Here is a 26,142-nt window from a genome sequence, read left to right on the forward strand (position 1 = left end):
TCTTCTCCTCCGTCCTTTCCTTCTTTCTTTCTGTCTTTCTCTCTCACGTGACTGGCCAGCAGGAAATACAGTCCCACAGGCTTTGGCTATTTCTGCTTACGCATTCCTGCTCGTTCCTTCCTTTTGCTTCCTGCCTTCCTTCCTTACCTTCTTCCTTCCTTCCTTCCTTACCTTCCTCATTCCTTTCCTTCTTCCTTCCTTCTTTCATTCCTTTCTGTCCTTCTTCCTTCTTTCCTTTCTTCCTTTCTTTCCTTCCTCATTCCTTCCTTCCATTCTTTCCTTTTTCCTTTCTTGCTTTCTTAATTTATTCCTTTCCTGTCCTTTTTTGCTTTCCTTATTTCTTACTTTGCTTCTTCTTTTCTTCCTTCCTTCCTTCCTTCCTCCCTCCCTCCCTTTCTTTCTTCTTTCCTTCCTTCCACCTTTCCATTCTTCTTTCCTTTCTTCCTTGTGTCCTTCCTCTCCTCAGTCCTTCCCTTTGTTCCTTCTTCTTTTATTTCCTTCTTCCTTCCTTCATGGCTTACCATTCTCCTTCTGTCCTTTCATTCTTTCTTCCTTACTTACTTTCTTCCCTCCTTTCCTTCCTCCTTCCTTCCTTCCTTCCTTCATTTCATTCGGCCTTCTCTTTTTTCTTTCTTTCTTCCTTCCTTCCTTCCTTTCTTCTTTCCTTCCTTCCACCTTTCCTTTCTTCTTTCCTTTCTTCCTTGTGTCCTTCCTCTCCTCAGTCCTTCCCTTTGTTCCTTCTTCTTTTATTTCCTTCTTCCTTCCTTCATGGCTTACCGTCCTCCGTCTGTCCTTTCATTCTTTCTTCCTTCCTTACTTTCTTCCCTCCTTTCCTTCCTCCTTCCTTCCTTCCTTCCTTTCTTCTTTCCTTTCTTCCTTGTGTCCTTCCTCTCCTCAGTCCTTCCCTTGGTTCCTTCTTCCTTTCTTTCCTTCTTCCTTCTTTCATGGCTTACCGTCCTCCTTCTGTCCTTTCATTCTTTCTTCCTTCCAGTCCTCCCTGCTTCCTTCCTTTCCTTCTTCATTCCTTACTTTCTTCCCTCCTTTTCTTCCTCCTTCCTTCCTTCCTTCCTTCCTTCCTTCCATCCTTCCATCCTTCCTTCCTTCCTTCCTTCCTTCCTTCATTTGGTTTAAAGGGCACTTCAGAGGCCTTCCCACACAAAATATCAACATCGGCATTCCAGCTCCCATATCAGTCGATCCTGAAGTGCACTGACTGTAAAACATTTTTCAGCTTTGGTCTCAGCCCCGGTAAAACCCACTAATGTTCTCCTTCTGAGAGGAACGCAGCAGAACCCAGCCTGACACCCATTTTGTGTCCCAACCAGAAGTTTTAAGAAACATGCAGAGCATAAACTGTTTACTATGGTAGCTTGTTATAACCTTATTTAGACTTGTTTTATTTATGCTGGGTGCCTCACACTTGTAAACTAATCTGCATTCCCACTGTCTGTCAAGCTCTGTCTCTCTCTCTCACACACACACACACACACACACACACACAGCACTGAGATCGCCATCTTCCCAGCGCTGTTGTCGGCATGCTGAGGACGCTAATGGTTTGTTATGTTTAGCCTGACTTGCATCATTACCGTCGAGTCAACAGCTCAGATTGAGGCACAGTGGAGCGTACAGTAGACGTGTTTTCACTGTAGACAAATGTGGCCTCACACAGATCTGACATCTGCTAGCTGTTGTGGGCCTTGTACAAATGCAATTCCTACGGTTTGCCTACTTTATTATGGCATTTGACTCTTGACATCGGGGAGCTGCAGAAGCACTCTCAGTTATATCCAGCAAGAGCTTGAATCAAAAATGAGATTTCCACCATGATAAAAAAAAAAAAAAAAAAAAAGACATTTTCATAGAAACATTTTCATAGAAAATGATTGCTGGCATTGAAGTACAAGTATGTGATGTATCTGCCAAGATTTTTGAAAATGAAGTCACCCATATTTATTAGAAATTAACTAATGAATTTAAGGGTGCAATTCTTGTTAATAGAATTTATATGCAGCATTTTGGAAGGAAAATCACTGAAGTCACTCAAATGAAAAATGCATTTTTGCCTCTTACCTAATGATCCATGCCAGAATATTCACCCTTTTAACAACACATTTACAAGTACAATTTTTTTTTTTTTTTTTTCGTATTTTCATGTCAAAATCCCATTACTTCTATATAATGTAAAACCGGCTTCCTTACATAGTGGCATCGTGCTGAACTAGTAGGCCTGAACTAAAATTTCAACCAATTAAAACATCACATTTTTCCACCAGTGCCACACCTCCCATCAGGTAAAACTGCCTCGCTCTCCCTAACTGATCACCCATTGGATTACACCTTTGAAAGATGGCCCTCTTGTGTTACACCTCACCGCAGGAACCTGCTTCAACGGGAAACACAATAAATGAAGGAAGCGGGAGGCTCTAGAAATGCTGTTTCATTGTGACTTGAAAATTTAATCTCAACCCGAGAGGATGTGTTGGGGCTCTGATCCAAAATGTCTACAACGTCCAAGGATGATATATGAAAGTTTGAAAAGTTCAGTATATTTGGAATTCCACCGCCACCTTGCCTCCATTTTCTACAAGCTCTAAAAATAAGCCAGCGGTCTGTATTTCATTAATTTTTGCCAGAATGTTGAATATATAATATGTAGTGATACGTGTGATATTTATGGTGTGTTGTCCATATGTAGAGATAGATAGATAGGAGTGGTAAAGGGACTACTTGTCATTGCCATGTACCTATAATTACCATATTCTATACAACTATAGTAATTACCATATACCCATTTCCCCTCAACCTGTCATCGATCTGAGCTCTATCTTTCTGTTTTCTCTGAAATGACAGCAGTCTCTTCCCGTTTTGTGCCATAAAGCAATCCAGATAATGTCCCTCCAAATCCGCCATGGTGGCTCATCATTTAAGACACAGTGCAGAGGCTGGTAGAGGCTTCTCGGTCATTCTATGGCTCAAGATCAAAAAATAAGTTAAGAGATGATTTATTAATACAAAAAACGGTGCACAAAGCAGCTTTAAGACAGAGCCTGTGCAGCCCTCACCGTGCCACGTGACAGACGCCGTCAGTGCCGCCCAGTGCCCCAATTGAGATTTCTCCTCCAGTTGTCAGGATGGACAAATTTGGAGTGAATACATCCCATAATCCACTGGTGTGTCCCCAGTCTAAGGTGACCCGCTCTACTCTTTTATTAGGGCTTTTATAAGCTCTATGTGCCTCGTCCCCATTGTGCAGTTGGACCTCTGACCATGCTATTATTATGACCAGCTATAGCTCATACCCAGGACTCTGTACATAACATTACTGCACACACATGCACACACACACACACACACCTTTGCGCTATTTCCAGGGGGTTAGACAAGGACACAGTCCCCTGTGTTGTCCTTGCTGAAGACCTCTGTCGTACACAGGCACAGGCTGGCCTCTAGCAACAGCCACACACACACACACACATGCGCTTACGCACTTACACACACGCAGAGATCTGCCAAACTCTTGCTGGGTGAATAATGACGGGGTGATGGGGGGATGAAGGAGCGGGGCAAGTGAGATGAGGGGAAAGGAGAGGAGATGGGGCTAAAAAAAAAAAAAAGAAAAAAAAAAGAGGAGAGAGGGGGGCGGGGGGGGTCAACAACGCTCTTGTCTCCACTAATGAGCCTCAACCCGGTCCAGCATGGAAGTGGTGGTGGTGGTGGTGCTGGGGGGAGGGAGGATCCTGCCCTATTAAATGCGAGCATTCGAATTTTATAATTTATGGGACTTACACTGGCATTTTTTTTTTTGCATTCCCTCAAACTGAATAACATCTACAGTGCAAAATGAGCTTGTTTCATGCAGCCAGTGATGGCAGAGTTTGGGAAGGAATGGTGAATAAATCAAAATCTGTTGTTTTTGTCCCTGTTCGGAGACGCCATCATCATCGACTTGCATGAGTCAGATGGCACTTACTGCAGCGCTTACAGCAAACAAAAAGAGTAACTCTATCCTGCAAGTCAAGTAGCTGGTAAACCGAGGTAACACAGGTTTATCTCCAAATGCATCACTGAAGATGGCTGAAATATGAAATATGAAAAACACTAGGCTATATCGTAACACAAAATCATCAGGATCTGACACAAACATTTCCAAAACTGAGAAAAAAGTACTTCAGGATAGAGTATGCATTTTGTTGTGTCTCTATATTTCTCTGTCACTTTCTCTCTTTGTTTTCAATTCAGCCCCAGTGTTATTGTATTAATGTTATAGTGATGAAAGTAAAGAACAATATTTCTGTCAAGGTCCGATCGATGTGAGTTATGCATTACGCGTCTGTCTAAATGTGTGCGAGAGTCTCAGAAGGTTACGGCGTCGGTGGGTTCATAATGAGCTTCATTTGTCCGCGGGGATCTGGGAGAACATTGACAAAAACACATATCCTCAACTCCATGGAGAGAGAGAGAGAGAGAGAGGGAGATGTTGTCGACATGCTCTCCAGAGAGGCAAACGTCTCTAGCATCTCCACATCCAGCGTTGGCACAAACACCTTGCTTCAGTCCCATGGTGGGTGCGTGCGTATGTGTGTGTGTGTGTGTGTGTGTGTACATGAGAGACAAAGCTCACCCGTCAGTCCCATGTGACAGAGATCATGTTAAATGGAGTGCTGCACTGCGAAGACACCCGGGCTGATGCAATGAACAACAACACTTGCAGAAAAATGGAAGAACGCATTTTAAGTCTCGGCATGTTTGTTTTTCGCTACAAAAGAGGGAGATGAGATAGGACTGCCAGACTTGGAAGGAAGGAGTCAGTGTGAAACAGAACACAAACACACACACACACACACACACACACACACACACACACACACACACACACACACAACCCTGGCCTGCGTCCAGGTATTTGTTGTGACTTGGCGTTGGATGCGGAGCAGAGCGCTGGTTGGCCTTTAGTTTCCCCCAGCCCGCCAATATCTGCTCCCTAATTGGTTGTTAATGAGTGAATGTGTGTGTGTGTGTGTGAGAGAAAAAGAGATGGAAAGACTCAGAAAAAGAGAGAAAGAGAGGTAGAGGGAGACAGATTTGGCTGTTCATAGCTGTGTGTGTGCGTGCGTGCATGTGTGCGTGTGTGTGTGTGTGTGTGTGCTTGTTTGTTTTAGCGGGTCAAGGCTTCAACAGGCCCAGTCTGTTAGACAGATGTTTAGATCCCCACTGCACACCCCCCCCCCCCCCCCCCCCCCCCCCCAAATCCCATCGCCACCACCACCCTGTCTGTCTCCCACTCTCACACACACATGCACACATACACATACTCCATTGTTCTAACCACCAGAGTGCTCCTATTTAAACCTTCTTAATGTGTGTGTGTGTGTGTGTGACTGTGTGACAGAAAAGTGCACAATCTCCTTGCAACTAAAGGTTAATTTTAAGACTACACATGACTAACACAAACACACACACACACACACACACACACACACACACAGCTTAGTGGACTTTGTGCAGACATCTGGCACTGCAGTCTGCTGTAATAGCGACGGACATCAGCAACACACAAACACTCACACACACACACACACACACACACACACAGTTATGAGCACACACACATGCACTTTCCATGGTTGCTACCTCTTATTAGCACTGCTGGAATAACAATAATTCTAATCAGATAGACCCAACAGGCAGAAGACAGGATGCGGTTTAACTACCTCAGGATCCCTGCTGGTGCACGGAGAGAGAGAAAAAAAAAGTGTGCTTGGATGTTGGAAACGAAGGTTGAAGGAGCGCACAGGCTTCAGAGTGACTGGTGCCGAGCTGTGGTGATGATGTGAACAGAGAGACCAGGAGCATCTGTGTGGAGATCAGTGGCGCTGGCGGCCCATGCTAACACTTCTATACTACTGCTACACCATGATGAGAGACAGTAGGCTCCATATTAACACTTCAGCATAAGCTTTGTTGAGTGATAGTAAACTCCATATTAACACATACTAACACTTTAGCATACACTTGTTATCCTTGAGTATACTACGCTAAGTGGTAGTATACACTTTATTATAAACTTTTAAGGCTTAAGGCTCTTAAAAGGTTTAAGATATGGCAGCACAGTCAACATAAGACACTGTCAGATTTTACGTAGCCACATAACTCAGAAATGTACGACAGATCGCACAAATTGGTAAAAACCGCAGAACCCCATGCGAGACAACTCTTAGCCCACTAGACACTGAGGACCTGATAGAAAAATCTAATTTATGCATTTGCAAAACAATCTCTGCGGCTCGACGACGTGCCTGACATGACTGTTTACTATGGCAACGACGAGGGCTGCCACAAAGTAGAATGTGGTAAACTTGCTTGTTTCTCGGGGGCTGTGGAAAAGCACATGCAGACGAGCCCTGATGAGTGAAAACATGCTTTTTTTTTTTTTTTTTTTTTTTTTTTCCTGTGGCACTAATGCTTCACAAAACAAAATATCCTCCAGTGTTTTAGACTTGTTGACAATGTTGTTCAAGATACAATGCAAATGATTACAAATAAAAAAAAAAGAAGAGGCAAGAAAGCAACAAATTTATCCTTGAGTTACATTCATCATAGAAATTTTTGGACTTTCCAGGAGATGCAACTGAGAGTAAGTGATATTATGAGCGCTGTAACAATGCACAGCTTCAAGAGGAATGACATGACTTCCGATATGAGTGACAAGTGATGAGCAATGCTAGATTTTTTTTTCATTTCAGTAAAAGTTAGTGTTATTTGAACTTTTGCGGGTGTTAATGTGTGGAGGGAAAGCACTTTGCCGTTCAGGCATCTGTTGTTTTGGCTTGGGTGCAAGGAGGAGTATTAAAGTGGGAGCTGGAGGGAGAGTCTGGCAGCAAGGAGATCTGCTCTGGTGGAATGAAAAGCTGGAGGTTAGAGAGAGAGAGACAGAGAGAGAGAGAGAGAGAGAGAGAGAGAAAGAAAGAGAGAGAATTGCGCCATAGGTCAGGGGCCAAAGGAATAACAGGAATGCCAAGAGATCAACATTATTTTGCAGACAGATTTATTTTTTCCACAGGGTTCACTTGCTCTGTTGGTTTGCTCACTCTCTACTCATATCATGTTCCTTTGACCTCTTTTCTTTCTTTCCTTCCTTCCTTCTTTCTTTCTCTTTCTTTCTGTCTTTCTTTGTGTCTCTCTCTCTCTTTCTTTCCTCCTTCCCTCCCCCAGCATGATTGAAAACAGATGTGCTAACGTGAGGTGCCGGAGCATAATTCAACTCAAAAACACATAGAACTTGACTGAACCCACAACCCTGAAGTGTGAACGCGTGTGTGCAAATGTGTGTGTGTGTGTGTGTGCGTGAGAGAGAGAGAGAGAGACTGAATGACAGAGGCAGAAAAAGAGAGTGAGCACCGAGGCAGAAACGGCGTCTCAAGGTGACTGTATTGTACGTTTGTGCAAGTATGCGTGAGTTTCCATTGTGCCACTTGATATTTAAATGTGTGTGTGTGTTATACGATGGAATGCATGTGTGTGTGTGTGTGTGTGTGTTTTGGCTGTATTTTTCTGCGCACTTACAGTAACATTACTTGTGTATTGTATGCAATTTGTGCATATATTTCCAGTTTCCATGTGCACGACTGTGTGTGTGTCCTTGTTTCCTTTCTGTTTATTGTTCATTCCTTTCTTCCTTCTTTCTTTCACGTCTTTGTGCTGAAGTCCATCCCAGTTTTCTACCTCGCTCTTTAAGCTCTCCTTTCCACCCTACTCCTTTCCTAAGGATGCAGTATTACTGTGGTATACTTCCTTTTTTCCTTAATACTCAATTTTCCCCTCATATATATATATATGTTTTTTAAATTTCCTTCATTCCCTTTCTTTTCTGTTCACTTGTTTCTGCTGTTCTGCTTTTCTTCCCTTCCTTCTCTTCATCCTTTCATGTGCATCTGCACGATGGGAGCAAGTATAGATGCAGAAAGACTAAAAAGATAGAAATGTGATAAAAGGTGGAAAATCATCTTTCCAAACCTGGCAATGTGATCAAAGCCTTCACTCGTTGTCTCTCAGCTGTCTATCTTTCCTTTCTAAAGCCATCCTCTCCTCCTCCATCCTGCCCTCTTTTTGCTTTTCCTGGCAACACGCTCTCCGTCGTTCTCCTGAAACAAGGTGGAGCGCCTTTTAACTGTGTTTATTTCCGCGAGTCTCCGGCGTTCGTCGAGACCGAAATCCCAGCGGGGAACTTTTCTGGGTCATAATCACATGGAACTGCGTCGAAAAACAAAAACGTACAAAATGGAAGAATCCCTCGGAGACGGAGGGAGGGATCTGTGGAAGGAGATGGCTCGGCTCCAGTGCTCCTCTGTTCGGGCCTCATGTTGTTTGGCCATATAGGTTAATGTGCCACAGCGGGACATCAGCTGGCTTTACCCCAGATAGCCTTAGCCATCAAGTGAGCCGTTTCCATATGGAAAGCTCTGGTGCCGCAGGGGAGCTTTTATGAGCAGCGATTTTAAGAGCACTGATGCAAATTTTGCATATTCTGCCAGTTGTAAATTCATTTGTTCTTTTTTTCCCCCTCTCCTCTATTGGTTGTAATTGTCAGTTGCTTTTATTGTAAGCTTGGAAAGATAGGCTCTTACATGACCTCTAGCCATTAAAATTTAGTTATCCCAATATTTATGATCCTTGAATGTTACTTCATGCTTCTGTAGACTTATTAAAAAAAAAAAAAAAAAAAAAAATTGCGACAACTATTCCTTGCTGCATCAATGATAAATTTCATCTAATTTGATATCTGTTATCTTTTAGCCCATAGCTACCCGACAGATCCCTTACACTCACTATTACCTTACAGCCACAATGAAACAAAAAGATCTCATTGTTCATGCCTGGATAGTCACCAATTTATCAATAAATGCCCAAAAAAATTGGATTCTGGGGGATTTTATATAAAAATCCCATTTCCTCTCCATCCTGGAAAACAGTGGTGAAATCATGCTGAACTAGTAAGCATGAACAGACTTCTTTCATTGGCCATCAAATAAAACTCTCCCTTATAATAATCACCCACTGGCACACAGTGAAAGATGCCTCTCTGTGTTAAGCCTCGCCCTAATAACTTGTTTCAGCAGGAAATGCCCCAAATTGCGGAAGCGAGAGGCCCTCGAAACGACATTTCATTGTGACTTTCAAGTGATGACAACGACTAATTAGCAACACTTCTGCGCTCGCCAGCACGCTCCTCACATGCAACACGCGCCAGATGATGCTTTATAAGCCACGTCGCCTCTGTGAACGCGGCAGACTATAATCTGTGTTATCTGAACTAAAGCCTTTTCCGACAGCCATAATCCAATTATTATAGACCTCAGCAGGGATTCACCCAAACCAGGGAAGGCTCTGAAGAACTGTACATGGTGGAAATGGCGAGGGGGAGGGAGGGAGGGGGGGGGGGGCCACAGAGGCGTCTGTAGAGAATTCAAACACTCAGGCATACAGCTATTAGCCCCGAATACACAAACAGCTGCACACATCCATGCACACAGACTCAGCCACACATGGAAAACACACACAGAAAAACAGTTGTACACACATTCCTCACACACATCAAGGCTACTCTCTGTGATGTCTTTGTCCTGCGCCGAGCCGTCGCCACATTCCACCTTTCCAGCTGAATAAATTGTGCAAAATAAATAATTTTTCGATACAAAGCGAGGCGGTTACGGAATGACTGTGGGCTTTTTTCCCCCCTCCGCCTCACAAGAAAACGGTTAAGTTTACATGTAAATATCTCCCCTTTTTCTCAACATGAATATGAGTCCGGGCAGTTATTAAGGGATAATAATGCTGTTGAGCAACGAAATTAAGCTCCAGGAGGGAAAAGCTGAACCGCTGGAGGCTTAAATAGTTCCACACCAGCTATTGTTGAAACGGTGCTGCGGACTGGATCCCCATAGAGGAGCTGAGGCCACATTGCTGAGAAGTTCAATCCAAATTTATACTCCGCTTCTTGTTCTCTCAATGTTCTCAATATTATTGTCATTACCATTCTAATAACTTCTGTGTCTGGGTGTGTGTGTGTGTGTGTGTGTGTGCATGCATCACCAGCTCAACACACAGCCACAAATATGAAGCTAACTGATGTCTTTTAGCTCTATCTCATCTCAGAGCGCCAGCTGAGCAGCAAGCAGGAAAACACAAACACAGCTGGGACAGACCGCTTAGGAGATCACACACACAAACACACACACACACACATACACAGACACCCATGCATTCACAATAAAATGCACACATGTATGCATTATTCAACACATATGCATCCATGAGTACGTATGTCTTTGTGCAAACACGCATGCATGTGCTCATGTTTGTCCCCCATCGAAATACACACACTCACACACACACACAGTATAAATGCCCATCAATAAATAATTACGCTCTTCATTAGACTGTGCAGGTCAGCAGTTTGTGGGCGAGCTGTGGAGCTCTGTGTCCGGACACTAACAGGGGGACTAACACAGGTTTGTGTAAAAGGAGGAAGTGACTGGCTTTCTCATCCAGTTAAGTCGCTATGGGAACAATTATTCTGACCTGCAGCCTCGCTATTGGCTGGAGAGGTAGAAGGAGTGACAGGGGAGAATGGGCAGATGATTGTCACAATATTTGTGTATGTATGTGTTTTATTTTGCCTAAGTACTACACTCACTACTTGTACCTACTATGTCAGTTCTTATACTTTAAAGCTGCATTTTGCAATTCTGCACATTAGCAGCCCCTAATGGTGGCGAAAGGTAACTGTCAAAGGCCAGAAATCCTCCAACATGTGGTCTGTAAACTGCACAGGCAGCACGAATTGTTTTTCATTGGTGACTATAGATTTGTCTGAATGGCTTGCACCCTTGCTGCTGCTTTGTGTGTGTGTGTGTGTGTGTGTCACTTCCTCTCTCCATCAGTGACCACACCCAACACCAGAATAATAGTAGTTACATTAATCTCTCAGTTGGTGGAAATGGGGTGCTCTGCTGTAGCCAGATTTTGTGATTTAAGCTGATAGGTTGGATGTATTTTTACATACAAATGTTGCCTTGAAGCCTTAAAGGTGCAGTACGCAAAACTGCTGAGGGCTGATTGATGTGACGACTGTTTAGACTCAAACGTGGAATATCTTATCAGTGAGTCAGACCAATGAGGGGAACCACTTCAGGTCCTCTACGCTTATTTGCCAATTAAATTCCCAAAGTGTGTGTGAGTAAAGCATCATTTACAACTGTTGGAAGTAGGATTGCAAAATAAATACGTCTCATAGCGACCACTATGCCTCTTGACTCCGATTGGCTAGTTTTCTAGGATGATTCAAGAGTTGATTTCAAAGAAATAAAAATAACTGTTATCTTGTCTGGTTCTCATCATTTTCCAAAATATTTCCAGGCCTGAAGAACGCTTTTCAAAATTCCAGGATTTTTCTAGGATTTTTATGACTGTAGAAACTCGTAGACAAAACCCTTCATCGATTTATTCCATGTTTTTGAGCCTAAATGGCCCTCACTTAAATCAGCGCTCAGCACGTTTGTATTGTGCATCTTTAAATATATGCTCATACTATCTTGGGATGTCCTTCTATTGCCCCTTTTCCACCAAAAAGAACCTGATGCTAGTTAGGAGCTGGTGCTAGAGCCGGTGCTTAACTGGTGCCAACAAAGAATCGGTTTGCTTTTCCACCGGCCAAGAGCCAACCGGAGCCAAGTCAGAGCCACGTCATTAAGTCAGCGGAAAACGTGATGATGTGGGTGTGCGAGACGCTCGCTCGGAATCACAATAACCAACATGGACGACAAACATAAGTACTGCTCGTGAGTTTACAAGCCTTCATTGCAATCCAGAGGCGAAAAACGCTTTTATCGCCGACTACCTGTCGTATTTGTGGTCGGAACGAACGGTGACTATGTTTAGCTTTACGTTTAGAGCATTTGCTGTTCCCGTTTGGGTCTGTAACCCCGCCCACCAATGACGTGGTGGGTCGCGTCATCGGTTCTTTCTCTGGCTCCCGTTTAGCCCCTGCTCGAAGTTGGTACTTGCCTGGAACCAGTCTGGAAACAGTTTGGCCCGTGCTTGGGCGGTGAAAAACCAAAGAACTGGTGCTAAGTCAGGCACTGGCTCCGAACCAGCCCTGGAACCGGTTTGGTGGAAAAGGGGTATATGTTTTGTTGTGTGCCAACCCTGAGTGCAGAACCGTTTTATACTGTGTTCGCACCATTGGAATCAGCTGGGTGTGGCTCTTGCTGCTCAATCTACAGACAGACAGATTTGATCTGATAGTTTTTCTCGTTCTAATGGATAGCAAATATCAAGAAAAACTGCCAGAGATTTATTTGGAAGCAATATCGCAACAAAATAGTCACTCCAAGGGATTATTCAGGGACGATGTTCCCTGTGAGCAGACAGTTTGGTGACCTACAGTATGTCTAATAATTTATCACACAGACCAGAAAGTAATATCTTGTCAGTCATCAGTCATTGCTCGACTGAGTCCCCTGAAAGTGAATCGATTTAGGCAGGGCCAGGACATTTTGGTGGTAAATGATATCAGATGCAGGGAGTCTGGCATACTGTGGAGTTTAGAGTTTAGTGAATAAGCACTCCTTGTCAGCACCAATTAACTAGGTCAAAATTCACCTGTTGTACTTGGCTGATGAAAGTGATTCCGATCCTAATGCCATTACTCTAACTTTCAGTCTCAACTGTAAAGTCCTCCCCAGACTCGTGGAAACTTTCCTGAGAAAACAGCCATGCCAGGTCCTAACACACACTTCAAGACACACAACTTTAAGGCTAAGCAGTCACGAGATATGTGCTCTAAATCCTCAGTGAGCCTATAGCACATTAACCCATTAACCCTTTGTCAACAATGAACGCCACTGTAAAGTAACCATCACTGGAGGCCCTGACAACACGCATGCTGCTGTCCAACTTGGACGTACTAAATAACAATGCCAGAAATCAGGAAAACCCTACGGCATGATGGCGATGTGAAAGGAAAACGTCACAAGACAAAGACAAAAGGGGACATCTAACATCTGAGGTCATTTCAACAACGTGAGGTATATTATTTGCTACATCACGCCTCAAAAGCATCTCAAAAGGCAGAGGAGAAGTTGTACATTTGGGAACTTTCACACCTATAGTTTGCTGGTTTTAGTTCAGGTGTGAAGTTGTTACTTGGTTGCGGTTTCCAATAGGACCAGTTAGTGTTCACACAGCTCTGTGGTAAACAAACCCAAATTTTTAAATGATGTGTGATCAAACAGATCTTTGTTTCTTTGTGGGCCATAATTTTTTCTTGAGAAAGTCCAGACAACAGAGCTACTGGAATTGGAGCAGCAGCAACATAACAAGGTAGAACTTGGTATTTTTATGTGTTCCACAATCAATCATGAAATGTTATCATCAGCCTATCTGTCTAGAGGGGTCCCACCTCATCATTACTCCACATTTTGGCAGCACTGGCAGCTCTGTCTGGCGAGCAGCTTCAGGTGTAAATCTAAGCTTTCATCCCACAATGCACTGGTTTGGTTCAATCCGATGACATTTTAACTTGTAACAAACTGTACCGTGGTTCACTTGGAAACCAACCAAAGTCCAAGCTTTCCAAGAGGATCATCACTTGCCTGTTTGGTCCATACCACAGTTCAAATGTGTATTCCTTCCTCTCCAACAAAATGTACTAACAGAGTAAACACACCACGGTTCAGATACAACAAATCAAAAATGCTAGGTGTGAAAGCATCCAACATTGAACAGAAGTTCACCTACACTACATGACATCTATTACTGCATTGGAAAAAAAAATGTCCATTTTAACAAGCCACAATGTCTTCTCTTTTACCCACCCAGCAGATTGCATTTCTTCAACTAACGACCTTAAACAAACTGTTACTGCAGTGCTCCGTGCCTTTCAAACAGCCAAGCATATTAACAATTTTTATGACAGAAAAAAATTAAGAAATTTCATGTCACTGTTCTCCTTCATCTTCACCTGGAGGGCCTGAAGTTACCGAAAAAATAATAACTTTATTATCCCGTGTCAAACTGAGCTTGTGCAGCAGTAAATGGGGTAACATGGTTCTAGTCAGTATCGCAGATAAAATGTGAATATCCCAGGGCATTATCCAGGTTGTTCACAGCGGGGATAAAGGCTTATCTGGGTTGTGGTAAACTGGATCTGGCATTTCCATGTCCCAGCTCATAAGCAGGTAACTTGAATGGCTGAATATTAAGGGGATATTTGGGTGGATGTGAACGGCGCATCCACCGAAAGAGAGAGTACAGCCTCTGTATCGCCCACCTGGCGGCCCCCCCGTGTGTGTGATGCAATGTGGGTGATCCATCTACTGAGGCACGGGCAAACGGTAATGAGGCTGAAGATACAATGGGGAGATAGAGGGAATGAAGAGGTGGACACACACACACACACACACACACACACACACACACACCAGAGCCACCAGCTGACTTGAAGAGAGAATACAAAATGCCACAGAAATAGACTTTAATCTTGGCCAGCAGTGATCAACACTGATAAATATTAATAAACACTCTTAGACTCAGAGAAAAGGAGTGAGAGAGAGAAAGAGAGAGGAAGGGATGGTGAGAGAGAGAGAGAGAGAGAGAGAGAGAGAGAGAGAGAGAGAGAGAGAGAGAGAGCAATAAAGATTGTCTTTTCATCCTCTTTGCTTGCTTTCTGTTATTGCAGGCAATTTTCCCTCTGACGTCCACCTTGTGTTTTTGCAGAAAATGCGGTCTCATGCACACACACACACACACAAACACACACACACACACACACACACACACACACAAACACACTCACCACCCTTCTTATTATCAGCCCATTTTCCTCTGTTTGTTTCCGCTATTGTATTGTTCTTTTTTCTTTGGAGACCAGGATAAGAGGCACATGCACACACACTCGCACACACACATACACATATATAGGCTACACACGCTCTTTGGAGGCGAGCAGAAGAGGTGCACGCACATACACAACGACTCAGAAACAAGTACACAGAGAAAGAAAGGCAGAGAGGAAAAAGAGATAAAGTGAGAGTTCCAAAACACACACACACACACACACACACACACACACACACACACACACACACACACACACACGCACGCTCAGAGAGGATAGTATCTCCTTCTCTGGGAGTCTCATTAGTCATGCGGAGGCTGTAGTGCTGCTGGTCTGCCTGCTTACAGAGCTGTGGAGCTGGACAGCAGCCCGCAGCCAGGGAAGGTCACCCACCACTCAGATTAACTCCCAGAAAACCAACATGAGCCTCTCTCTGATAATGACTGGACACAGAGAGGCACAGGCGCAGCGACCGGTTATCATACAAAACCACAATCCACCAGGGCTGAGGGGTCGTGAGGGAAAACGCTCTCCGCAAGTCGAAATTTACTTAGTGGGACAAGAATATCACTCAGTTCTCCCACTGCTGCTGATATGCATCCTGGAGCATTAGCTTGTTCAATTAGAGGAAGGAATTGTGGAGGTTCTTTTTTTTTTTTCCATTCACAAAAAAATAGTCAGAGACACAGAAATAGATTTAAAAAAAAATGTGCAAGTCAAGATCTGAATGAATGCATGAGCAAGCAAAGCAGCTGCTCTTTTGTAATATAGTATTTTCTATTGCGAGTACAACACATTGATTACAACTTCCTGAATCTTACATAAGGAAACAAGAGCACTCACTCATTTAAACGCTGATGGAGGTTGATGTTGAAGCATCTGCACAACACATCAGAGCTTGAAAAAATGTGTTTATTCAAGTCGAGACTGAAGAGGGGGGAAAAAAGCAAATGCTGTTTATTCCTTGTTTTATAATTGGTTTTTGAACCTGGTTCCCGATTGAGTTTAAATGTTTAAGTTGAGCATGTCTGAAATTTATCAAATACCAAACTGAAGACATCTCGATGTGTTATGCTTATAAATTTTTGTGCAAGGAATTACAAGGTTATATCTGACATATTTAATCAAAATTGAGGTATCAACATAAACCTGATAACTCAATGTTACTCTAGGCTTGGGTAATGTTGAGAGGGGCTGGAAAACAGCTGAGTGAGTGAGTGAATGATGGAGGGGGACTCCATGCTGGTGCACATACACACACACACACACACACACACAAACACACACACTAACAAGGTAGGAATGCTAAGAATGCAAAATTGCAGACTAGAAAATGATCAGTTTCAGGATTCATCTAGCAACAGCTCGCTGATTAAACTACCTTATTAAGATACAACAAATCAGTTCATGTGTCAAATATTTAATGTTCAGTATCTGCTACCTGAATTCCACACACACAGAAAATTATGAGAAAATTTGAGATGTTGAAAAGTGTGGTCAAACACAGACAGCAATTCCTTCTGAATCTGAGAACTGATTGAATTGGGATATGTGAAAATTTGCAGTGAAGGTTGAAATATTTAAAGACCTTGTCTCCTTCGACTTCAGCTGCTTTGTGTTCATCACATATTTCCAGGAATAGGGGATTGAAGTATCTGATGCTTGGCTAACTGGTTGACTTTGTCTCTTCATAGCAGCCAAAATGAAAAGTTCCCACATGACACCCGTGTGGTGTCAGCTCGTCATCAGACCCCAGGATACGCTGAACATGCTTGTATGAGGAGATGATAAATTCATCATGGTGACGTCCCCCAGGGAGGCCTGCTGACATGACCTTGATCGATCACAAGCGGGACGGCAGATGGCCATAAAGGACAATCATGTAACTGTACTCACATTAGCATAATCCTATGCATATTGACTACAAGGCCACGATGGGCTTGTGCCACAGATGTTGTGACGTCATTGTCTTGGATGAACTTGTCTTGCATGAAGTGTGTAACTTCTCCTGTGAAATTACATTAAAACATACACCAAGCCATGGTAGATGAGCATGTAGAACATGCCACGGTTATATGAAAATAGATATTGTTGGTGCCCTGATGAATAAAGATCCTATTTTCCCATTAACAGCCACACATTTCTGACATTTTGCTTCTCACTCTCAAAGGGTAGGCCTGGACCAAAGGTCATGAAATATGTTCTGCATATGGAGGACAACACCAGGAGAAAAATGAGTGCACATCCATTAATCAGCAGTCACTGGTTTGATCCCGGCCACAGCTACATTTCCTGTCCAAGTGTCCTTGAGCAAGAGGCAGAACCAGTACGTGCTCAATCACTGTACAACAACAAGATGTATCGCTGTGTTCTGACCTGTAATCACATCACCACCCGTGGGCCAGGCAATGAGATGTATCATTTCTGTAAGTTCTGGAAGCCAAAATAATGTCAGCCGATGATTTCCAACTTCAGTCCTTTTCAAAAAAACTTTCTGAAAAAGTTCAACTCAGAAGGTGATGTAAGATTACTCTACAAGTCACAGTGAGTCTCAAATAAACAGCATGTAAAGCAACGTTGAAACTAACATTAGTTTCTCCGTGCTACCCTGGGCTACTCCATTCATTTCCATAGTGCGGCAAAACAGTCCCCAAAATAACACTTTTAGCACATAAAAGGACATCAACAAAATGGAGTATGCCAACACAAAAAACAAGTCTCAGTACTAATGTTTTCTGTGCAATTACAATTATTTGTCAAAGTGCTATTATGTTGTTTCTTCCAAGGTTACTATATAGACGCTTCCTGCAGACACTACCTGCCGGATCTACTTTCCAGTCCAAATAGGAAAACAACAAGAAAAGAGCCATTTAATTTCCTCCAAAAATGGATACCGGAACTTATTTGCATAATCCACTTTGAGCTTGTGCCAGCTGTCTGTAATTAGTTGTATACTCCCGTTTTACCAGGTAAACCAAAGGTTTCCTTGCAATGCCAGTCTCAAATTACCAAAAGGGGTGTAGTTGCATCTGTTACACCAGGTGAGACTGATTTTTATTTAGATTGTCATTGGTGGAGATAATCATACATCACTGAATGGTTAAAGGAAGAGTTTTGAGAAGGACAGGGGGCTTTAAGTTTGAAAATGCCAGTGATGACATGCATCAAGCTTGGTCAAAGTGGAGTGGAGATGAGATGGATGAGCAGTTTACTGCTGGAACATCATCAGAGATTAACTGCAAGTGTCACAAAGGCACAAAACGCCTGTTCACATGTCAGAACTCTGCCTGTCAGTCACACTGGTCTTAATAAACTTAGTCTATCAAACATACACACATCTGTCCAATACTCGTTCCTCCTTTCCCTCTATCATTCTTCTCTCCTACCTTTCCGTCTCTTGTTCTTCCTTGTTCTTTTCTCATTTCCTTCTGTCAATTCTTACTTCTCTCACCCTGTCCTTTCTCGCTATCCCAACAATTCTTTTTTTCCCATCTCCCTGCATTCCTTCTCTCACTCCCTCGCCTTCTCTTTCATTGTGTTGTCTGTTCTCTCCACATCATGTTTTCAGATTACATCCCAGCACTGGATTTACACACCAAGACACTCAATACCGCTACACCCAGTGGAGAGCCAAGGGGAGGACAGTGAGGGGGAAAGGAGAAAGAGGGAATTTATGACAAAGTGAGGTTGAGCAAGTAAGAGGTTGAAGATTAAAAATGAGAGAGAGAGAGAGAGAGAGAGAGAGAGAGAGAGAGAGAGAGAGAGAGAGAGAGAGAGGGTCAGAAGAGGAGCAAAAAAGGGGGATGTAGAGGGAAGGAAAAGTTTGGAGAGAGGAGAGGAAAGAGAGCAGGAGGAGATATCAAAATGAAATAAATATTATGCAAATACTGGAGCTAGACTGAAAGATGTGAAAGAGAAAGAGAGGAGAAGGGACAGGGAAGACAGAAGGGGAAAGAGAGAGAGAGAGAGAGAGAGAGAGAGAGAGAGAGAGAGAGAGAGAGAGAGAGAGAGAGAGAGAGAGAGAGAGAGAGAGAGAGAGTGAGAGAGAGAGAGAAAGGGAGATGGTAAGAGACAGAGAGGTGGGGCGCAGTCCAGAGATTTATGGCAGGTTGTTATGGAGCAGCGACTGAATAACAGAAGGTGAGACCATGTGAATTATTCATGAGGAGTATACAGGGCTGTGTGTGTGTGGTGTGTGACATGTGGGTGACTGGAGCAGGTGAAAACACACACATTCACACACCCACACAAATGTCTCTCAGACACCCTTAGGCCTGCCCCTCCACGGGCACAAGGGAAAGACAAGCCATCCACAACCTGTGGACTGTCTGAATTACCCCTATCAGATGGGTAGATGCTCAGAAATGCATCTCCCCTGTCCTAGCTCTGAATGAATGGGGTGTAACTCATCAGTGTGACCATTTCAACAATGTGACCCTCCAGCCATTATCACCCATCAATCTGTTTCATGCACATTTTGCCATACTAAATAAAAAATGCTTGATGTGAATGGCAAACATTAAATAAAATCCCAAAAATGTGACTGAAGGTTTATACACAGGAGGGGATAAACCTTTTATTCCTCAAAGACATGCAAGGATTTATTCACATGACTAGTCATTCCTTGACCTCTGACCTCAGACAGAGCTGAGTGTCACGGCGGATGGTGATGATGACAACACTGTCCTTGTGGACAAATGAAGTAAAGCCATTCCTTTGTCTCATATATGCAAAAATCTAACACCAATGTTAGACAGGAAACAGCAGCACAATGCAACTACTTACAAGTAGCTGTCGATTAATTTTGTCCATTATTGCAAAACTAGTCAAAGCCATAGAGCAAACAAGCAAACAAAGTGATTGCCCATAGCAAGTAGCAGGGCACATCATCATTTGTTTTATGATTATTTTTTGACTATTTTTTAACTATTGAAAAGACATCCACTTCCTTCACCTTCCTCCTTTTTGTTAAATAAATGACAGGCAAATCCACTTATTTTCATATCCGTTACATGTATCATCTAAGCAGTGTAGGGTGAGAAACCATGGGTATGTTATTTTTACTATGTAAATCACTAAATTTACATAGCAGCAACACCTGACAACATATGCCAGTTCAAGATACACATGCAGTGTAGACTATAAAGTATCAGCAACTCCTGCTCCATCCAAGAAATCGACTGCGGAGTTGAATCCAGGTGAAAGCTATAATCCCTTATCGATTTTACTTAATTAAAATCACTTCAGTCATGAAGAGGAGACAGAGATGAAGGGGAGCAGGCAGGCTGAGGGATTTTGTAAGCTTGAGACAATATACAGTATGGGGTTGTAGAACTGCATCATATATGGATAAATTATCCATTATCCACATTTTTGCACTTATACTGTAAGAGTAACTCTCTTGAGGATATCATGGTATATGTACGTGCTGCCCACATACTGCAGTAGTAGGAGGAAGGGTTGTAGGGTCTCAGAGACACCATTTGTATCAAGTGGCACTAAGGGTACAATCACACCTACAGATTGTGTTCTTTGGTCCAACCCCTTGGGAAAAGGTTTACTTTGCTGAACTTTTTAAAATTTATTTATTTATTTATTTATCTATTTATTTATTTATTTTATTTTTTTCTTTCAAACAGCATAATCACTAGTGAAGTAGGGCTTATAAACAAAAGCCACTCGCAAGTAGCTTATAATTTAGTCAAAACAAATGTGAATCCAGTCCCTGTGACTTTGGCTCAGTATGATAGACTTGTCAGCACTCTTTGCTGTAATTTACCCTCTGTGGTATTCATATATGTAAGGCACACAGAAAAGAAAAAGTTGAATATAAGCATCACTCCAGACTGTGGTTTGGCCTTGGGTCATTTAATTACACTAAACATTCAAGCTTGGGAAGTATTGTCATCATTTATCTCCTTATACCCATAAAAACATATGGAACAACAGTTAATGAGTAACACACTTCTAAAAAATATATATGATGAGGTTGTTTACTGTTGTTTAGATTGGTCACCTAATAAGCTGCATCATACTTCTCCTGGGAAGGGATGGGTATCTTAATGTGGTTATTTGGTGCACAAGTTCAAATGGCAGTGTTTTAAGCTGCCCAAATGAACCAAATTAAAGGAAGAAATGTTTACAAGGTCAATAAACCATGCCAAACATCGAGCACTCCCTAAAACTCACCAGTAAAAGCTACATAAAATAAGGTTTTCGCATGCTGAACTTCACTGAGGGCAAGGAGGTCCATGTCTATGAAATGGAAGGGCAAACTCACACACATACACACCTGCAAACCCACTAAAAACCGTAATCATCATTATCATTACTTTACGTCTATTGGAAACTATTATGGCTTATCAGTTCATTCTTTGTTTTAGTCATTCACATATGGCAGTGTTTATGAAAAGTGACATGGATTGCCCTAACCCGTCTTGAGAGGAAACAGACAAATACAGCATTGTTACCCACATTATTATTGTCTATTTTCTATTATCTAACAATCATGACCCTAGCTTCAGGGAAATTACTGGTAACAACTCTCCCAAAGACCCCAAAATCCAACCCTCACCATGGCCAGCACTATCATCATCACTCTCAATATAATTTTCTTCAACATCATCATCTTGCTCTTGGAAAGTGCTTGGAAACAGCTAGAGATCATCACTGTTTGCCACCACAATCATCATCATCATCATTTTACACAAACTAAGGGGAAATATTGGCTCAAACACACAAAACCATCCTTACCGAGTTGATGCATGCCAGCTCCTTGTTGAGCAGCCAGGGTAGGGAAAGTTTCCCCTCTCCTCTGTAGCACGACTGAATCCTCTCTTTAATCTTCTCCTTTATCCTTCTCAGTGTGAACAGACACAAAGCCGACTCCCTGGGAGGCTTGGCCCTGTTCTTCTGACCCTGGGCAAATACAGTAAACAGAACCTCCTCATGGTCCTGAATACCAAGCGAGCGCGCCAGGCGGGTCCCTGGACGGGCCAAATAAGCGTCTTGAACTAAGCGGTACTCCACTCCATCCTTGGTACAACCAATGGGAAATTCGACGTAGGAGTAGAACTTGGGATCATCCACGCACAGGCGGACGATTTTAGAAGTGAAGAACTGCTCGCTGCTTGCATCTGGTGAGGTGAGCTGGGTATCAAGCTGTAAGGTGAGGTAATACACAAACTGCTCACTGTTGAAGCCGTAGATGTAGTAGATGTCAAAGGCTGGGAACTTGGACAGGGTGTCCGAAGGAATCTTGAGCTGTGAGGAAACAAACTCATCCTGGTAGACGAAGCTGAACATGTCGGCGTTCTCCTCATTGGACATCAACTTGCGGCTCGACAGTGTAGGGAAATATTCAGATTTCCCGTCGATGGGCGTTCCCACGAAAAGTTTTCCGCCTCCGCCAAAAAGATCCGGAGCGATCACCACACCCGACATGGTGCCCGCCTCAGCAACGCTGGATAGGTAGTGCTCTTTACGATGGTGGGGCTCGCCGAGCTTGAACAAATCATCCAGTCGCAGAAACTGGCAAATTCCCTGTGATGTACTTCCGCATGCAATCAAACGGTTGTGGGAGGCGTCGAGAAGTAGGAGTTTGTTGACGTTGGAGGTCTGCACCAGCTCATGGGGGCAGGACTGGACACCAGGCGGGGGGTAGCACCGGGGGTTGTCCGTGACGGGACCGGTAACATGGCTTCGCAGCTTGGTGAGGTTGCCGGATAGCTTGAAGATCCAATTGACAGCACCGAGGTAGACCTCGCCGGTTTTGTTATGAACCACCAAATGTGTAAGACCTCCTTCGGGTGGGGAGAAAGAGAGGAAGGGGGAGGATGAGGGAGGAGGAGAGGGCGAGGAGAGGGCGAGGGAGAGGAGGAGGAAGGGGAGAAAGAAAAGGGGTGGGATGGGGTGGGAGGGCATGGTTTTGAGGGAAGGGGAGGTGTATGAGTATGTTGGTGTGTGTTTGAGTGTGTATTCCTCTGTGTGGGTCAGTCTTCACCCTACGGGACTGCAGGGTACAACAAGAGACACCAACAGCTTCCAAACAGGTATGTTTTACTTCCTCTTCCTTTTTGTCCTTATTTCTTGGCAGTCATTTATAAAGTCATCCCCTTTTCCTCATGGTCTTCCACCACCAACCCTGAAAGAAAGAAAGAAAGAAAGAAAGAAAAAAAGACCATTCTTAGTGGATGCATTTACTAAACAGAAGACACACTTGTCAATATATTCATAGACTCATGTTAAATCAGATGAAACACTGGACAAAGAGGCCTATATTTGTTTCTTTCCAAATGAAGTATCTGCCAGAGTCAGGGTTTCAACTCTCAGTTCCAAAAAAAAAAAAAAAAAAAAGACAGACAGGGGCACTATCAGCTATGTTTTATTGACACCCCTACTCTTAGCTTGCATTGCACAGTGGAGTGCATCTTTTAAAAGAAGGCAGGGCCAAACATTGCTCCTCTGCGCATTGATTGTCTGGAGGTATTAAAGGATCTGGCCGACACAGCACACACACACACACACACACACACACACACACACAAAACACAGATAGACACACTTGAATACACAAACACCCACGCAAGGCACATACATAGTGTACATACAAGTGTACATACATACAGTCCATACATACATACATACACACAACATACATATGTGTAAAAAGGACATACACACACAAACACACACACAGGGTGAGTTGTTGGTGCACAGAGTAGTGATAGCAGGTAAACATCCATAAATTACAAGCAAGGCTGCAGGGAGAATCCTATATGATATTTACTACAGAGCAACAGAGCAGAGAAATACAGCCACTCTGCCCTCCATGCCAACTCAATACAGGAGAGGGGAGAGGAGGAGAGAGCAGGTCCAACTCAATATACCAGGAGAGAGAATGAGAGAAAGAGGGAAAAGCACTCAGCTCTATATTAGCTCAGTATTAACGAGGAAGGGGTGGAAAGAAAAAGAGAAAGAGAAAGGGGGGAGAGTCAGACCCATACCAGCTCAAATAAGAAAAAGAAAGAGGCAATATTTTGATATTGCTGGTAGACGAGCAATATGGTTTTTGCCACATGCTCAGCCATCATCACCATCAGCACAGTCATCATGACTATTGGACGCCACTGACAACGATTAGGCCTATTTCGAGAGTTAGAGATGAGCGTCCCATCACCACCTAACTGCGACACCACAGATTCACCCTATTTGTCCAGATGAAACCCAGGTGTCAGACACCATCAGTGGCGGGAAATATTCTCCACACCATTAAGAGAACAGGGAAATGCAATGTCATAGATTTGAAGCACCACTCTTTATTTTGTACCCATGTAGTGAAAAGTGAAATAAAATGTATCCTCTCTGTTTATTATGGCATGCCAAAGAGCCTCCAGGGACCACCGGCTAGTGATGCCAGTGTCTACGAAGATACATACAACTTAACAGCTCAATTTTAGCTGTATTTTAGACGTATTTGGGATTAAGTTTTCTTCCAAAATGACTGGGTGTGCTCCAAAACCTAACCAGGACATGCTGGTTTTGCGGATTTGACCCAACGTCACATATTTTCGCAAAATCATAGTAACATTGGCAATGGATTAAAATCACAATTCTTGAAGAAGCACAAAGATGGCTTTTAAGTTTGGCTTTGATGAAAAGTCAATAATGGTTGATTTATTGTTTGTTGTCACAGCTAGTTACATAGTTGGCATAATAGACCGGTACCGCAAGAGCTCCTCCTCCTTTAAACAGTTTTCTCTGTCCTCGCCGCTACATAATAAATGGCAAGCCAGCACATCCAAATGAAGCACACCTATAGCTGTGATCCTGTGAGGGAGTTTCATTAGAAGGGCTTTGAATCTAAAAATACAAAGTGTTTTCTAAACAGCAGCAAGCGCTCACTCTGTTCACAGCAAACTCGATCCACCTCCCACACACAATGAAGAAAAAAGTGACAGAGCTCGTTTTTATGGCATCGTTTTTTTTTTTACACGCTAAGAAGACATTTCTGCACGGGGAACTAAAGTCACCTTACATAATTTCTGGGTCATGACGTCCTTCAAACTTTCAAAAATCCATAAGGTTATCTGTCCTTGGCACAACAAACACAACCTTTCAACAAGCCACAATAATATCCTTTGAAACTGTCCAACAGGAAACATCGGTGACCCTTCTCCACTGCACCAGTATTGCAGCGAATACTGTCTGCAGCACATGCAACCCTGTCCAAGCCCGGTTCCATTAGTGCATGGCTTTATGCTCCGCTTAATACAGAGAACAAAGCAACGGCCTGCTTCAGAATGGAGTTTAGTCAGCAAACTATTTCTGTCGTATTTCTGGTTTTGTTTCTCATTCCTCCCCTTTCATTACATTCTTTGCTCTCTCTCTCTCTCCCCAACACTTCAGTTCTGGTCAATAGTGTCTTTCATCTCCGGCCCAGCCATGATTACAGTGGCCCAGATGACAGTGCTGTTGTCTGTCCCATCAAGACAATACTGCCACTGTTTGCATCTCCGGCACAAATACATATAAAGTACACAGACATACAGGCAAATGCATTTCACACACACACTCTCCCAGACCCTGCTGACTTCACCCTTCCTCGACACACTTACTTATGAAAATCAGCATAAGGAGCTGCCCACACATGCACTCCTCCACAAGCTATGGCACCATGCATGCAGAAAATTCGCGCACACTCACACAGTATCAAACTATCTCTTAGGGCAGAATGACTACAATCTGAGTTTAATGTCTGTCTATCTCTCTGCAGAAATATCTATCATTTAGACTAGTGCCGGCTCTTAAAATTGAATTTCACTTCTTTCCAATGCAGTTTTCAATTTTCTGTAAGTGACAGCATCTTGAAACAAGGTGCATCAAAATAGCATAATTTGATTCAAGTTACGCAACAAGTTGATTTCCACTGGAAACAAGTGAAATTATCTCACCCCCCTAGCAGAGAGAAAAGTAAGATTTTAAACTGACTTATTAAACTGAATATTTTTTTGCAGCATCATCTCCCTCGCTGTCTGTGTCTCCGCTCTGTTTCTAATTCTCTAAATAAACAGAAACCAAATGGCACACTTAATCTCTGTGGCCATGTAGCTTCGGCAGCCAGTGGAGCTGAGAGCTAAAGGATGTCAGGAGCTGTTTGACTGAACTGGGACAAAGAGATGAGAAGAATGAGGAAGACATCTGTGAAGTGAAAACTGTTTTCTTATTATAAAGACTTTCTCCAT

At 43.1% G+C, this 26,142-nt stretch overlaps 1 protein-coding gene across 1 annotated transcript in view; it reads right to left on the reverse strand.

Moving 5' to 3' along the window:
• The window catches only part of LOC115361463 (plexin-A1-like), a gene marked incomplete at its 5' end in the record, with an annotated part of 28,277 nt that extends 5,557 nt beyond the window's left edge, over positions 1 to 22,720 (reverse strand). The window contains one exon of the mRNA XM_030054833.1: positions 21,653 to 22,720. Within this exon, the coding sequence (XP_029910693.1) occupies positions 21,653 to 22,720 (1,068 nt within the window). The remainder of the gene's footprint in view (positions 1 to 21,652) is intronic.
• Between the last annotated feature and the right edge of the window lie 3,422 nt (positions 22,721 to 26,142).

Source organism: Myripristis murdjan, chromosome 7 (assembly GCF_902150065.1).
Source record: "Myripristis murdjan chromosome 7, fMyrMur1.1, whole genome shotgun sequence".
Taxonomy (NCBI): domain Eukaryota; kingdom Metazoa; phylum Chordata; class Actinopteri; order Holocentriformes; family Holocentridae; genus Myripristis; species Myripristis murdjan.